The sequence below is a fragment of the Mangifera indica genome, chromosome 2 (assembly GCF_011075055.1).
Source record: "Mangifera indica cultivar Alphonso chromosome 2, CATAS_Mindica_2.1, whole genome shotgun sequence".
In the NCBI taxonomy this organism is placed as follows: domain Eukaryota; kingdom Viridiplantae; phylum Streptophyta; class Magnoliopsida; order Sapindales; family Anacardiaceae; genus Mangifera; species Mangifera indica.
Window position 1 is genome coordinate 23,614,430 of NC_058138.1, and position 14,831 is coordinate 23,629,260.

The window sequence follows — 14,831 nt, forward strand, 5'->3', positions numbered from 1 at the left end:
CACGTCACCACAGGATAGCTTACTTGAAAACCGTGCCATCATTTTATTTTATTTATTCAAAAAAACAAAGAGGGCTTTGTATCACAACCAAATTTCCCTCTCATTTTCACGGAAAAAAGAAAAAAATACAGAAAGTATCCGAAAGAAAAGAAAATATCTCACCGAACATCAATTTTCTGAGAAAATCTCCATGGAACAATCTACTGCTCAGCGTAGGCTCCAAGCTATACAGTGCCACCTCATTGACAACGACGAAACTCACGCTCAGACGCAGTCTCAGGTTCAGTACAATCTCACGGCTGACAAATTTTTTCACAGTACGTGTACACTCTCTCCCTATTCGTGTTTGTTGCTTGAAATACAAGCGTGATTATTTTTCTTTTTCCTTTATGGGATGAGCCGATAAATGATTCGATGAATCTTCTATCCGGCGGGATCATGGTTTAGCTAATCATTCTGAAGTCAGCTGATTACTTGTTTTGAGCAGGCCAGAGGTACAGCGTGGTTCTGCCTGAGAAACTTCAAACAGGGAAATGGAATGTGTATAGGTACTGCTTTCTTTTTTCACCGCTTTACTTTCATTTCACCTCAACAGGCATAATAGTACGACAGGAACCTTGGAACAAGATGATTGAATGTGTACATGAATAATTGGATTCAATAATGAAGCTGGGTTTACGTCAGTGAAAGATCATTTTCATGGGCCCCGTTCAATAATGTTAAGGCATATATTCATTAAATATAAACTTCGTCAAGGCAATCAATCATGGTTGTTGTTGGTTGGATAGAAGAGACAGTAAATACTTGCCTTTGTCAATTTATAATGTCATTAGACACATGGATGACTAACACATCAGAGTCTTAAAATGATAGGACTATGAGAAGCAATTGCGTTTTTTTTTTAAAATTGTCATTTTTAAAAAAACTCAGAAATTTTGAAATACTCTTAGTGCTGACAACTTATGAGCTACTTGTAATATGTGAGTGCAGAGTTCATGTATTTGTTCACATATTTTGGCTAAATTTATTCTGAAATTTTGCAATTGATTCAATGTGGGTGTTTTTGGTTATGGTGTGTGTATATATATTATAACTGCTAGTTTAATTTTTTTTTTTTTAATTTTCAAATGCAGATCTGCACGCTCACCTTTGCAGCTTGTCAGTAGGTTTCCAAAGCATCCAGAAATTGGGACATTGCATGATAACTTCATGTGAGATTTATCTGTTGTTTAGTGTTTTGTTTCACCAACGACATGATCTATCATGTCTACTTTTCAGAATTTCATTGTGAGTATTTGAGGGCTGACTTGTTTTTCTAATTTTTTGTGTATACAGACGTACTGTTGAGACTTATCCAGATTACAAATACTTGGGTACACGAGTTAGGGTTGATGGAACAGCTGGAGAGTGAGTTTGTATTTGGTTGGTCATGTTTTATACTTTAATGGTAGTTCAAGACTGAAAATGATATCAACATGATGCTATATTATTAATTTTACTCATTCAGGTACAAATGGATGACATATGGAGAAGCAAGTACTGCTCGGCAAGCAATAGGCTCTGGCCTTCAGCATTATGGATTAATGAAAGTGAGTTTTTCGCTTGAGAACTTGAATTGTTGTTCTCTATTTAAATTTTATTTATTTAAGAAATTGTTGCAACATTTTGGAATTGGGTTTGAACTTTTAATTCTGTATATTCTTTACTGATTTTACAAATATTTGAACATTAATCTGTCTGTGGCATCTTTAGCTGTATAACTCAGATAAAAATTCTCATTTTACTAACTTGTTTTTTTGCATCTCTTTGCTTCTTGTGGAACAGGGAGTTTGCGTTGGTCTATATTTTATAAACAGACCAGAATGGTTGATCGTGGATCATGCTTGCTCAGCATATTCTTATATTTCAGTTCCTTTATATGACACTCTTGGTGTGCCTTTGACTGTTGAAATGAATCTTCTGGATTGCTCGATCCTTTTCTAATGGTTTTGTTATACATCCAGGTCCAGATGCTGTTAAGTATGTAATCAATCATGCCGAAATACAGGCAATTTTTTGTGTCCCACAGACTTTGAACATGGTGAGATCACTCTCTGCTTCTTAAGCTGGAATTTTTAGGGAAACTGTGCCTATGAGCCAGTAGTACATGGCAGTAAGGATTGTGCAAACTCCTTTCATCCAATAGCAGCTTAAGTATACATCACTCTGTTGCTATCAAGACTTGCCACTGATGAAACTGTGAAATATAGCAACAGCACACAAATTACTAAGCAACTTGGTTCCAATGATTCACTGTATCGAAGTCTGGCTTTTTGTTCTGAAGTGCAAGTGTGCAACATATCTGATGCTTCTCTTCTGGAACTTGCAGCTATTGAGCTTCATTTCTGAGATTCCATCTGTATGTCTCATAGTGGTATGTAGTTACAAAAATTCATGTGAGTTTGTTAAGGAACTTAATGTATGCATTATGCTTAATTTTTCCCCTCTCTTAGTAATTTGCATCTTTCCCAAAATAGGTGGTGGGAGGGGTGGATGAACACTTACCCGTGCTTCCATCAACATCAAGAGTTGAGCTCATAACATTTTCAAAACTTCTAAGTCAGGTACTTTCAAAGTTTCAGTATAGCTTCTTCCTTAATATATTATTTATTTGTTAGCAGAGAAAATGGTATCATGAACACATTTAAGAATGATATAGGACGGAATAAAGAATTATGCTTATGTGACTTCCTTTTTATATTGGTCATGCTATTTGTGTTGTGCATCTTCCTGATTGGATATTTCTCAGTCACCCCTCTTGATTATTTAGACTGCGTATACAATAACAAATTTAACAAATACTTAATTCATAATCTGATTGGTAATAGATTTTTTTCTTTCCATCTGCAATCTGTAGTAACATTAATCAAATCATGGATCTGAGATGCAATTTTTAGGCATTTTATCCTTTTTCTCTGGTTCTAGCTGATATTCTATTTCAAGAAGTCATTTTTCATTTCCATATTACATATGGTCATCTTTTAGGGCCGCAGTAGTCTTCAGCCTTTTTGCCCTCCAAACCCTGAGGATATTGCAACCATATGCTATACTAGTGGTACCACTGGAACACCAAAGGTAACAGGCTTTGCTTTCTTTCTCTAGTTCTGCAACTAACATCATTATTATTTTTTTTTTTTTACTTGGCTATAGACATACAATAAACAATACATATTTTTGTTTTTTCTTTTTGCTAGGGAGTTGTCTTGACACATGGAAATTTAATTTCAAGTGTTGCTGGGTTCAGTTATTTGGTCAAATTTTATCCATCAGACATGTAGGTTCAGTTTTCAAATTGTAGCTAAATGTTTAATGAGTTTGCTTTGTTTTGCTTATCCTTCCTTTTTATTTATTCATTATTTGAATTCTGATTTTTCTCTGTTAAAAAAATGTGTTATTTCTAACAGTTACATATCTTATCTTCCTTTGGCACACATCTATGAGCGAACTAACCAGATTATATCAGTGTACTATGGCGTTGCTATTGGTTTCTACCAAGGGGTAAGTGACTCAACTAAAGATTTTAGTTTTCTTTTGATAATTTTTGTGTGTTTGAGGGCATTAAAGCCACTAGTTATAGAATTGGAATTGGAACTGGATGTTGTGCATTAGCTTGGTGCATTTTAACTTTATAGATATGAGGATAATCTAATTTGATTGTATCCTTGTCCCTTTTATTTGCAGGACAATATGAAGTTGATGGATGATTTATCTGCTCTAAAACCAACCATATTTTGCAGTGTTCCACGGTTGTATAACCGAATTTATGCTGGGTAAGATTGTGGTTGATTGCTGCATAATTTTTCATTAGTTTCAAATTTTCTGGTCACTCATCATGTCTAACTCTGGTTGTTCCATAGAATCACAAATGCAGTAAAGACTTCTGGGACTCTTAAGGAGAAGTTATTCACGGCTGCATTCAACTCCAAGAAGCAAGCTATAATGAATGGTCTGTGTAAATAACTTAGCCTTTCTTTTTGTCAATATTTTTCATATGAATCTTCTTGTTGGCTCCTCCATCACCATCATCTATTACGTAAAAATAGCTTAGAATAAAGAGGTTAGAACATTGATCATAAGCCCTGAATGACTGAACATTCACAGTTCCTTGTTTTGACTATGTAACAAAAAATTTTCAGGCCGAAATCCATCACCAATCTGGGACAGACTGGTGTTTAATAAGATAAAGGAAAAGTTAGGTGGCCGAGTCCGTTTTATGGGCTCAGGTGCTTCACCTTTGTCTCCAGATGTAATGGATTTTTTGAAGGTGTAAGTTGATTCTCAAACTGGTGAATTCACTTGTATCTTTCCATCCTCTCTTGGCACACACAGACAAACACATAAAGTGACTACTCTATCTTATGGTTGCAAATGTAATAAACCATCAGGTGCTTTGGCTGTCAAGTAATTGAAGGATATGGTATGACTGAGACTTCTTCTGTCATAAGCTGTATGGATGATGGTGACAACTTATCTGGTCATGTTGGGTCTCCTAATCCTGCATGTGGTGAGTTTCTTACTGACTTTTAAGTGTTTATACATATATTTGATTCCACAATCCTCACCCACCAGAAGCAAAAGACTTTGGCTCTTTTAAGTCTTATTTTGAACACCATGGATCTGTCATCCCTCACTTGATCCATGTGAGAGACATTGTTTTGTTAACAAGTATAGTGTACTTTTAAATGTTAGGTAATAAGTTCAAGTAGTTTTTGTTTTTAATCAATAAAGAAGTCAGAAAAAAAAAAATGAAGAGCCCCAATGCAATTAAACAACTTGTGTAAAAGAAAGAGAAGAACAGGCAAATATAATGAGATGCTTGAGGGAAAAAGTTTCTTGTCAATGTTAATGTGTTATTATCAGTGTTTTGTCTTTTCTTCTTTCAGAAGTGAAACTTGTTGATGTTCCTGAAATGAACTACACTTCTGAGGATCAGCCTTATCCTCGTGGTGAAATCTGTGTCAAGGGTTCCAGTGTGTTCCAGTGCTACTACAAAGATGAAGTTCAAACGTAGTTACCTTAACTTTTGTTAATTATACTAAAATGAAGTTACAACTGTTTATTCTTTCTGATTGCTCGGTTTGATTGAATAGGAGAGAAGTAATGGATGAAGATGGTTGGCTGCATACGGGAGATATTGGACTGTGGTTAAGTGGGGGTCGTCTTAAGATTATTGATAGGTAATTTTCATTTCTAAAATTAATCCGACACTATTTTCTCTGTTAAATGGCCTTCGAAAAATTTTCTCAGTTGAAAGTACATAAATTTATGTTGTTTAGAGTTGAATTATTGGACTCCATTATTACACTACATTCAACTTATGACAGGAAAAAAAACATATTCAAGTTGGCACAAGGAGAGTATGTAGCCCCAGAGAAGATCGAGAATGTATATGCGAAGTGCAAGTATATTTCTCAGTGTTTTATCTATGGTACAGAATTGTTGCTTATATCTTATATGGAAATGTCCGGCTGCAGTTTTTATACTTACTACATAATTTTATCTTAGGTGATAGCTCGAATTCTTGTTTAGTAGCTGTTGTTGCGGTGGATCCTGATGTTTTAAAAGCTTGGGCTGCATCTGAAGGAATCGAGGTCATTTTTGTATTTCTCTTCTTACTACTTTTTATTTCATAACCTATCAACTTGACTTAGCTAAACTCACCCTCAGGAAGTTATTTAAGTCCTGATGTTGCAATAAATTTGTAATAGATTTCTTGTTATCCCCCGATGAGTGTCACAAAATGAACAACTTTTTAAAATTTGACAGACGAGAGGGTTGGTTTATTCTCTTGTTCTTTTTTAATAGTCGAGATTTCATGTTTTGCATCATCATATTACCAGTAAGTAAGAATGGCAAGGGAATGTTAAGTGTGCTATTAGCCATTGGAAGCATAGCCAGAGCTGAAAGCATACCTATAGTTGGTTATACTGAAATATCTATTGTGCATGCGAGAAATGTTTATTCATATGCAAAAATAATTGCAGTTTGGATATTGCATATTATTGAGGCATAGTCTGGATTCTTCCATCGCTTCATCTCAATATTGAGCCAAGGGGTTCTTTAGTATTGATAAAATAATGATTTCGGCAGTTTGTGTTACATTTATGCAGTTTGAGAATTTAGAACAGTTGTGCAATGATCCAAGAGCAAGAAGAGTTGTTCTTGCTGAGATGGATGCCATTGGAAAGGAAGACCAGGTAAATTCTTTTACCAAGTATGTTTTTCACCCTTCAAGTTGAATTGAGGCTTACCATTTTTTGCTTCTCACAATGTTTTAGTTGAGAGGTTTTGAATTTGCAAAATCTGTAACTTTGGTGCCAGAACCATTCTCTGTCGAGAATGATCTTCTCACTCCAACATTCAAGGTATGTAACTAAGTTCCTTCCATAATGCATACCATAACTTCAAAATCATATATCCCTTTGCTACAATTTAGCTGCATATGAGCTTTTGTTGACTCGGGCTCGTTTTGATTATTGTTGAATTGAGTTCAAACTTCTTGTTAGTCAGTTTGGTGAGCTTATGAACTCACGATTTGATTTTAGTAAAATATATTAACAAACCCCCGAAAGTTTATAATAATTCACTTTCACTTTTAAAGTTTCACTTTTCGGCTTGAGATTGAATATATCGAATAATCGATAAATATATAAGATATATGATTTAATTGTAATTATTTGAGTTAAATTCAAGTCAGCCATTCTTATCCTAAGCTTAATTTTGGACCAAAAATTCCCCAACTTAATAAACTAGAGTATTGTCTAAATGCAATTGAGCTAAGCTCAAACCAAACCATACTTAGTTCTGATCGATTGCAACCTTACATACAACCTAAACATTGTGAATATAAGGCAAAAGAACTATTTCCATATTTTAACCCAAAATCTTTTCCAGATCAAGAGGCCACAAGCTAAGGCTCACTTTGCCAAAGCAATATCCAACATGTATGCTGAGCTTTCATCTTCAAATACTACACCGACAACAATGTCTCGCATATAGGTTCCTATTTGCAATACGAATGTGATTGTCTAATAAAATCTTATGATTTGATTGTTGTAACTCATATATACTCCAGATATATTGGTGCTAGAGAAAAGTTCATGCCATTCTGTTGTAACATGCATTGTGATACTTATTTTTTCACCCTTGTCTATGGTCATGAGTGGCCTAAATGTGGAATAAGCTTAAACTAGAGTGTATATAGTAATATTGGGAAATTCAGCTGTCTTAATTTTTTGTTCTAGTTGGCTGGACAGCATGCCTGTCAAACAACTTTGCTGGTGAGATTGAATAAACCCTAATAATTATTTATTGGAACATTTCAGGAGCATATCTAATTGTTTTCAATATGGTCATTAGTATAGTAAGACGCCTATAAAATGGCTGGAAACAATATTTATTCTAAAGTATATCAAATATATAGTAAAACATATTATTCAATATGATATATATTAATTTATATTGAAACACATTTAGAGAGTAATGACTTGATTAGCAGTGAATTTGGATTGAGTTGACGTAAGCTTTGTTGTGAACTAACTCAAACAAACTCCGTGTCAAGTTTAAGCTTAAATTTAGGAAATATTTAATTTGCTAAGTTTATAGATTTAAAAAGTTTGTTTAAAATTATTAAAATAATTTTGTTTTAATCAATACTAAACCAAACTTGGTTTGATCTTATAACATACTTAAACTCAATTTCCCTTTGAACAAAGCTAAGCTTGAGTTAATTTAAAAGGTATTTCAAGTAGAATTGAAAATTTAAATTTGACTAAGTTCGAATATATATATATAAAAAACTGAAATAGACTATTTATTTTTCAAAATGATAAAATTATAATTAAAAATTGTGATTTATCTTATTTTTAAAACATATCTTACAATAAGGAATATGAATATATAAACATGCTAATAATTTGAATCAAGTTTTAATACATGATGCACTGTACTATAATCTGCCATTCCTGTGGTTGAATTATATCTACAACACAAGAAATAAATAACTGATGAGGCAGGGCATGCCTTCATAGATTGGGAATTATAGTGACCGATCAAAGACGCACAGGCAATCAATCTTTGACAACTGGCCGTGTATTGTTCCAAAGCCATTGTCGAGCAGAACCATCCAGCAAAGGGGAAACCTGTCAGACCAAGTTCATGATCAAAATTACAAAATAAATTGAAAATAACAGGATGCCACAAAACTTACTACTGTTATAATCATGACTGGATACTATCCGAACTCGAACACACCAAACATTCAACTTGTTTTCATAAAACAAGCCGAGTTAGAACCAATCCAAACATTTGGGTTTGTACTAGTTTAGATTAAATCTAAAATTAAATTATTTTTTATTGAATGAGTCTCAATTCATCAATCTCAAACTAACTCTATTGAATGCAAGCCGATCTCCAACTGAGTCTTATTTAAATTCAACCCAGATAGAATTCAGCCCTAGCTAATTCATAAATGCATGCTTTGTTGAGATTTCCTTACATTTTCAAACTTTATAAATGTTGTCATAATTTAGAAGTGCTGCTTAAGGCAGAATAGAACTATTTATATACACAAACAAAACTTTTGAGCAAGCTTTAATAGATTTCCAGACATGGATACCTTCTCCCAGACTTGAGAATGGTAAACGTTAAGCCAATCAATCTCCGCAATGGAGAGCAAGGACAAGTCGACCAATTTCGTCTGCCAGCAAAAAAAGCATGAAGAAAAATAAGTTACAAAATTGAAATACTCAATGTAAACATGGTTCAAAAGATGGCACTGGAGAGACACTATCCCAACATAAAAATGCCAAATTGTTAAGCATAAGTTCTAGATAATATAGCACTTAAGCCACTTGATTTTCGGTCCTGGAAATTTTATTGAAACAACACCATCACAAGGAATTAGCCCTGGTCTTAACATCACTATCTACATCAAATTATGTTTACATCATGTTTCCCTGAATTTTGTAGGACATTACCAGGAAAACATTACACATTTAGTGTTTATTGTCATGAAAATCATATCTCTTTCAGTTTTAGCATATAGCCATAAATTTACGTACAAATGGTAGAGTATCAGTGGGTCCAAACAAACTGACGTGTCATCTCGTGAATAGATGATTTTGAATTAGAAATAAAGTAAACAATTAGATCACCCAATCACATGATGATATATCAGTTTGTTTGCACCTGTTAGTGTTCACCTTTTGTACACAAGGTTTTACTTATTGTTCAGTAAACTCCATTTAATCAATGAGACTGCATGAGAAGCCAGGGCACTGAACATCTCCATATTTCGAAAAACAAGCACAGAGAAAGAGTCTTGTCTAGTTATATTTTGTTTTCGTTTCCCAAACAACTTGACCAGAGTTGGCAATGAACAGAATACCTGTATGGGGACAAATGTGAGTTTTTCAAATCCCAAATATGCAGCTCCTCCGAAATGATTGGGCGTGTCAACCTCTCTCACGTAAAGAAGATTCTGTAAGACAAAGTAAATGTAACTAAAAATATACAGAAGAATGCAAGAGTATTCGTGAAAAGATATTGGATATCAAACATTCATCACAAATTACAGTATGTAATCAGACATTACAAGTATGTAAGTCAAAATTTGGTAACACCAGCAGCTGAGATGAAATCAATATGAATGTGTACCTCAATGCGAATGCCGAAGGCATGGTCTTCATAATACCCAGGTTCATTGCTGACAATCATGCCTTCTACTAAGGGAGTCATATTTCCATATCTGTAGCTAATACTTTGGGGACCCTCATGGACATTCAATGCAGCTCCCACACCATGTCCAGTTCCTAGTTAACGGAAGAAGATAAAATTAACATATTAGCACCTTCTCTCAATTAAGTACTTATGAATTCGGAAAAGTTTCCTGCCACATTTATAGGCACTAAAAAGCAGGAAAAATACCATGTCTGTAATCAAGTCCAATCTTCCAAAGGGAAGAACGGGCAAAAGCATCCAAAACAAATCCAGGAGTACTTTCAGGGAATATTGCCTGATCAAGGGCTATATGACCCTGCAATCAGACATTCTACAATCAGATTAAACCAAATATCAAATACTTTGATGAAAAGTTAGTAGTCCAGAGAAGTAGAAAATCAGAGACAACAATGTTAACTAACAAGGTTATAAGAGAGGCAAAAAAGTTCGAAACCATAAATTTGCAATCAACAATGCAAATTTGCCCATTCCTATTTTCAAATACTAAACATATACGAGTTATTACAAAGCCTCTTCAAGTAATACAGATTAAGACAGACGAAGAAAGACTTAACACCTGTAAAACTCGGGTGAAGCATTCTTTTTGCCGAGCAGTAGGTTCACCAAAGTGCACTGTCCTAGTTATGTCAGTTGTTCCATCCTCATATTGAGCTCCACTGTCTAATAAGAAAAGTTTATTCGGGTCCACAACACTACATTTGTCTGGCTCTGGTTTGTAGTGTATGATAGCACCATTTGCACCAGAACCTGTAAGATAATCTTAACTGTAAGCTATGAAATCTGGAAACATATGATGAGGGCATATATTATAACAAGTTTCTAGTAACAAAAACAAATTGTTTAGGGTTCAGGGAAGAGTAAGTTTCTATCATAAAAGGAATCAGGATGATGAAAAGAAAATTGCAACATATTCCAGTTGTAAAAGGGAATGAAGAATCCGTGAACTTCAAATTTAAATTGAAATAACCAGAGGTGGAAGATAGGCAATCAAAAATTCAAAAGTGAATATACCACTTATGGTATCGAAGCTAGTATCTGTAAAACCAGCCTGCTTCGAACGGAATTCAAGAAGTTTGTCTGCAACATCTACCTCTGTTAGTTTCACACCATTGTGAAGTTCTTCTTCCAGCCAAACCCAAAATTGTGCCAAAGCAGCAGCATCCCTGCAAATGAAACAATAGGATTAAAATATTTCTTAAAATCACAAAATATTCTATCTTTGTCACAACATCACAATAGAAGATTTTTTTTAAACCTAAAAAATGAGTTACATCCTCAAGAAGATATGATATGTATGTCCACAGGTACTGCCTCTTATCCTGCTCTTGCTCTTGAGCTAATTTTCATGATTTTTACTATAAAAATGTAACAAGATATTATTCGATCACAGAACATGAGACCCATATTAATTGAACAGAGTAAAAATCTGATGGAGGAAGAATGATAGAGGTCAATTAGTTGGTATGTGAAAGATCACATGAAAACGTGATTTAGTCATTGTCCAGTATCAAAAACTATGCATTACTACAGAATCTGCTCAAATATATGATAGATTATGAGGAAAATAAAAGGAAAGGAAAGGAAATAGAAATAATCACTATCATGATGCAAAATTAACTTCATCCTCAAATTCAGAACATCATCCACTGGAAGGATCACTTACCTTAAATGACAGTTTTGCATTCCTTCTAACTCAGCAGAATTTTTCAATGCCTTTGCCATAGAGACAGGAGATGTTTTGAAAACCCCAGTGGGTCCTCCAGACTGGCCATTGGTGTCACCATACTTCTTATTCTTATTCTTTTTACTCTCGATACTTTCAAGATATCTTTCATTGGCAATCTTATAGGTGTTCATAATAGCAGCATTCACAGAGGAAGGATCCAACCAAAGTCGAGCGCCTTGAGCTGCCAGACTAATAAAAAAAGCCATATACCACTTGCATTATGACATGATTACATGACTGAATATTAATCTAAAAGAAAGGGGAAGAAAGAAAATTGGCAGGCAAGACAAAAATGCAGCTTTTCTTGGCAGCAATTTTCACACCAGTAAAAATCTAAAAATTACCATTGCATTAGCAGCTGCAAAGTTTGAAATTTTTTTATTAATGCAATTAATAACCATTTAAACCTACCACTGAAATTGTAATAAGGAGATTTGCCATAATGTGATATAACATTAAAAACCACGTAAAAGCACACAACTAAATGCAAATTCAGACATCTGAACCCCTAAACGTACCTCTTTATTTCAGAAAGGATGGAATCATATGGCCTCAACTCTACATTAGCACTCTTCAAGTGATTCATCACATCTGTGGTAACTTTAGAATCATCTATAAATAATTTTGCTTTGGTCAATTCAACGATTAAGTAGGCATACATAACAGGTGAATGTGGAACATCACTTCCTCTCTGCAACAAAAAAAAATTGTAGTATGATCCCATTGAACAGCAGAAAACATTATTGAATGATTTAGTAAAACATTATTGAATGATTTACTAAAACAAAAAATATTGCTCTGCTACCATATAAGTGTGAACTAGATTTAAGGATGTTATATAAATGGTGCCACTATGCTACATTGATTCTAAGTACCAGCTATCCAAGAGATTTCAAAATTGAAATGTTTATAGGCACTGCTTCCATATATATAAACATAACAGAATAGGTTTATAGAGAATACAGAAAACTTACCAAATTTAGCAGCCAGGCAATTTCATCAAGCATTGATATTATAATGGCAGATGAACCGGCATCAACAAGTTCAGATCTCAAGGAAGATAGTTTTGATGCCACATCTAATCCAGCATATTTCAGCTCGTGTACTCTAATAGGTTTGTTTGGAGGCTTTGGCCTTGATTTCTTCCATATAACATCCAAAGATTAAAATCATACAAGTAAACTAACTCATGATTCTTCTGAGCTATAGCCTCCTTCAATTCCTCTGCAGCAGCAGAAGAAAATAGAAACTGCTCCCTTCACATTATCAAGAAAAGGTGGCATCAGAGACATGAAAGTATGTACCAGAATAGACAGAATGTATACAGGAACATAAAATTTGATATTTGAACATATGAAGCAAAAAAAAAAAAAAAAGAACATAATTTATAAATTAAATTTACCTACATAAAATGGAAGTTATAAAGCAAACATAAGACAAATGATTTACGGAACTATGCTCCTAAAATTGTTCAATATATTAGAAATATTCTGGTTTTATTGCTGATTCTATTCACTGATTTTTGTGTTGATAGCTTGTTCTTTTTTCATGTAAATCACTTTTTCCTATATAGAAAAGTTGCAATTTCTTATTAGAAAGGGAAAAAAATAATGAGAGAATGAATATTGGAATTTTAAGATGAAAGCCAGTAAAAAGTAGCAATACAAAAACTTAAAGACAATGAGCTGCTCTATAAAAGAAAAGAACAAAACATGTAATAAGCCCATTTACTCTGCCTCAAGAGGTTGAAGAATTGCTCACCGGATCAATGCCAACTCTGCCTCCAGGCGCCAAAACACTGTTTAGCCATTCACTAATAGTAGGGACTCCAAGGTTACCACTTCTCATGAGAATCCAACTAGGACTCAGCTGCTTCTCAGCCTAATTATAACAAAATAAATAATTAGCCAGAACATCTTCTCAAACTAGTTAACTAAAATGCAGAAAGTCCTGTTTTCATAAGAAACAACCAATAAAAAAAGTTGGCCCAACAAAGTATGGTGACTATGCATTAGGCACTAAATCTAGCAAAGTAAAAGATATTTTACGCATCTTTCTTCCAAACCTGGAGAAAGTATCGACCATCAGTCCAGAGAGCTGCTTTATCCTTTGTGACAATAGCAGTCCCAGCACTACCAGTAAATCCAGATATGAAAGTCCTCCTCATATAACATTCAGCAATGAACTCACTCTGTAAAGCAAAATGGAGAGAATATTAATGCTTAAATACAGAAAAAAATGGAAACTCCATTCATCCGAGTTCTATACTAAAGAAGTTTTAGCCAAAATTGGCATCACTTTTTCAGCGACATCAGATACACATGGACAAATCTTACAATCTAGAAATTCAACTGAACATTATAAGGTAAACATTAATCACTTTCATAGACTTTCCCATCAACTCTACTCAAAGAACCAAAATTTCAAAACAACAGGACCCCAGTTTAAATTAAACAATACATCTTCGCTCTACCCATATACTCAGAAGTTGAACTTTAAAGTTTAAACAGTTAACGCCCTCGAAAAGCTCGTTATCCACAAAACCAAAAACTAATAGACATTACTGACCCAAAAAAAAAAAAAAAACAGACAAATAGATATTGTTGAACCTTTCTTTTACAACCAACAGCCCAAATAAACCAGAAACAATAAACCTAAAATTTTGAAAAGCAATTGCAGAAAAAAAAAAAAAAGCCAAAACCCAACTGATTTTTCAAACATCCCAAATCAACTCAAAAACATCATAATTTTTTACACAAAAAGGCCCGTATTTTTCACAACAATTAACACACAAAACCATAAAAAAATCAACAACAAATTAAAATTGATGATTTGAACCTGATGAGCGTCCTGAGAAGGTATGATATATGCATCAATGTTAACTCCTGGCTTGGTGAACAGCTGGCGAAGCGCACGAAGCTTCTCGTCTGGTGGCTCTTGGCTACGGTCCTTGCGGAACTCGGAGGAGGGCTTGGCGGAGATGGAAGTGCAGTTTCTGACAAAAAGAGGAGCTTTTTGATGAATTTTGTAAGATGAGCGGCCGGTTTGAAATTTATGGAAAACAGGGTGTGAGAGAGAGGAGAGGAAGCGAAATTGCAGAGAAGAAAAGTGAGTGAAGGATGGTGAGAGCGAAAGGGGGCGCATTGCTTGTGATGATAGCGAGTGCATGGCGGCGATTACGCAGAGGGACAGAGAGAGAGAGGGAGGTGAAAGATAAGGTTTTGTTGTACGTTGGTGAAGTATCGAAGACACGAATTTCAGTCCAGCTTAGAGAGGAGGTGGAATCTGACCGGGAAATGTATAGGGTTTCTCTGAAAATAGTCAA

At 34.4% G+C, this 14,831-nt stretch overlaps 2 protein-coding genes across 3 annotated transcripts; one reads left to right on the forward strand and one right to left on the reverse strand.

The window, feature by feature from the left end:
* The first annotated feature begins 52 nt into the window (after positions 1-52).
* Positions 53-7,282, forward strand: LOC123209395 (long chain acyl-CoA synthetase 7, peroxisomal). Of its 2 annotated transcripts, XM_044627436.1 has the most exons (23): positions 55-317; positions 488-548; positions 1,134-1,211; positions 1,336-1,407; positions 1,508-1,589; positions 1,825-1,930; positions 2,004-2,080; positions 2,369-2,413; positions 2,517-2,603; positions 3,025-3,114; positions 3,234-3,313; positions 3,444-3,537; positions 3,721-3,809; positions 3,897-3,985; positions 4,176-4,305; positions 4,425-4,543; positions 4,923-5,046; positions 5,130-5,216; positions 5,364-5,467; positions 5,545-5,630; positions 6,150-6,236; positions 6,318-6,404; positions 6,934-7,282. In XM_044627436.1, exons 1-23 carry the CDS (start codon positions 191-193, stop codon positions 7,036-7,038), a joined length of 2,106 nt encoding a protein of 701 aa, XP_044483371.1. In that variant the 5' UTR covers positions 55-190; the 3' UTR covers positions 7,039-7,282. The 2 variants fall into 2 exon arrangements, 1 of the variants encoding a protein (XP_044483371.1); XR_006501066.1 differs by lacking the exons at positions 6,318-6,404; positions 6,934-7,282 and having other exon boundaries at positions 53-317; positions 5,364-5,441; positions 6,150-6,204.
* Positions 7,283-7,916: 634 nt separating this feature from the next.
* Positions 7,917-14,810, reverse strand: LOC123208299 (aminopeptidase P2). Its single transcript, XM_044625710.1, is given in 14 exon segments — positions 7,917-8,180; positions 8,657-8,737; positions 9,428-9,520; positions 9,697-9,851; positions 9,967-10,075; positions 10,337-10,527; positions 10,792-10,943; positions 11,444-11,695; positions 12,025-12,197; positions 12,481-12,665; positions 12,668-12,755; positions 13,268-13,387; positions 13,572-13,697; positions 14,345-14,810. Coding segments are annotated over 14 exon segments (2,127 nt in total). The 5' UTR covers positions 14,675-14,810; the 3' UTR covers positions 7,917-8,108.
* Positions 14,811-14,831: the final 21 nt, after the last annotated feature.

Coding starts and splice junctions, on each gene's coding strand:
- LOC123209395 (XM_044627436.1), top strand. CDS start 191: ATGGAACAATCTACTGCTCAGCGTAGGCTCCAAGCTATACAGTGCCAC. Junction 1,212..1,335: donor ACATTGCATGATAACTTCAT/GTGAGATTTATC, acceptor TTGTGTATACAG/ACGTACTGTTGAGACTTATC. Junction 1,590..1,824: donor AGCATTATGGATTAATGAAA/GTGAGTTTTTCG, acceptor CTTGTGGAACAG/GGAGTTTGCGTTGGTCTATA.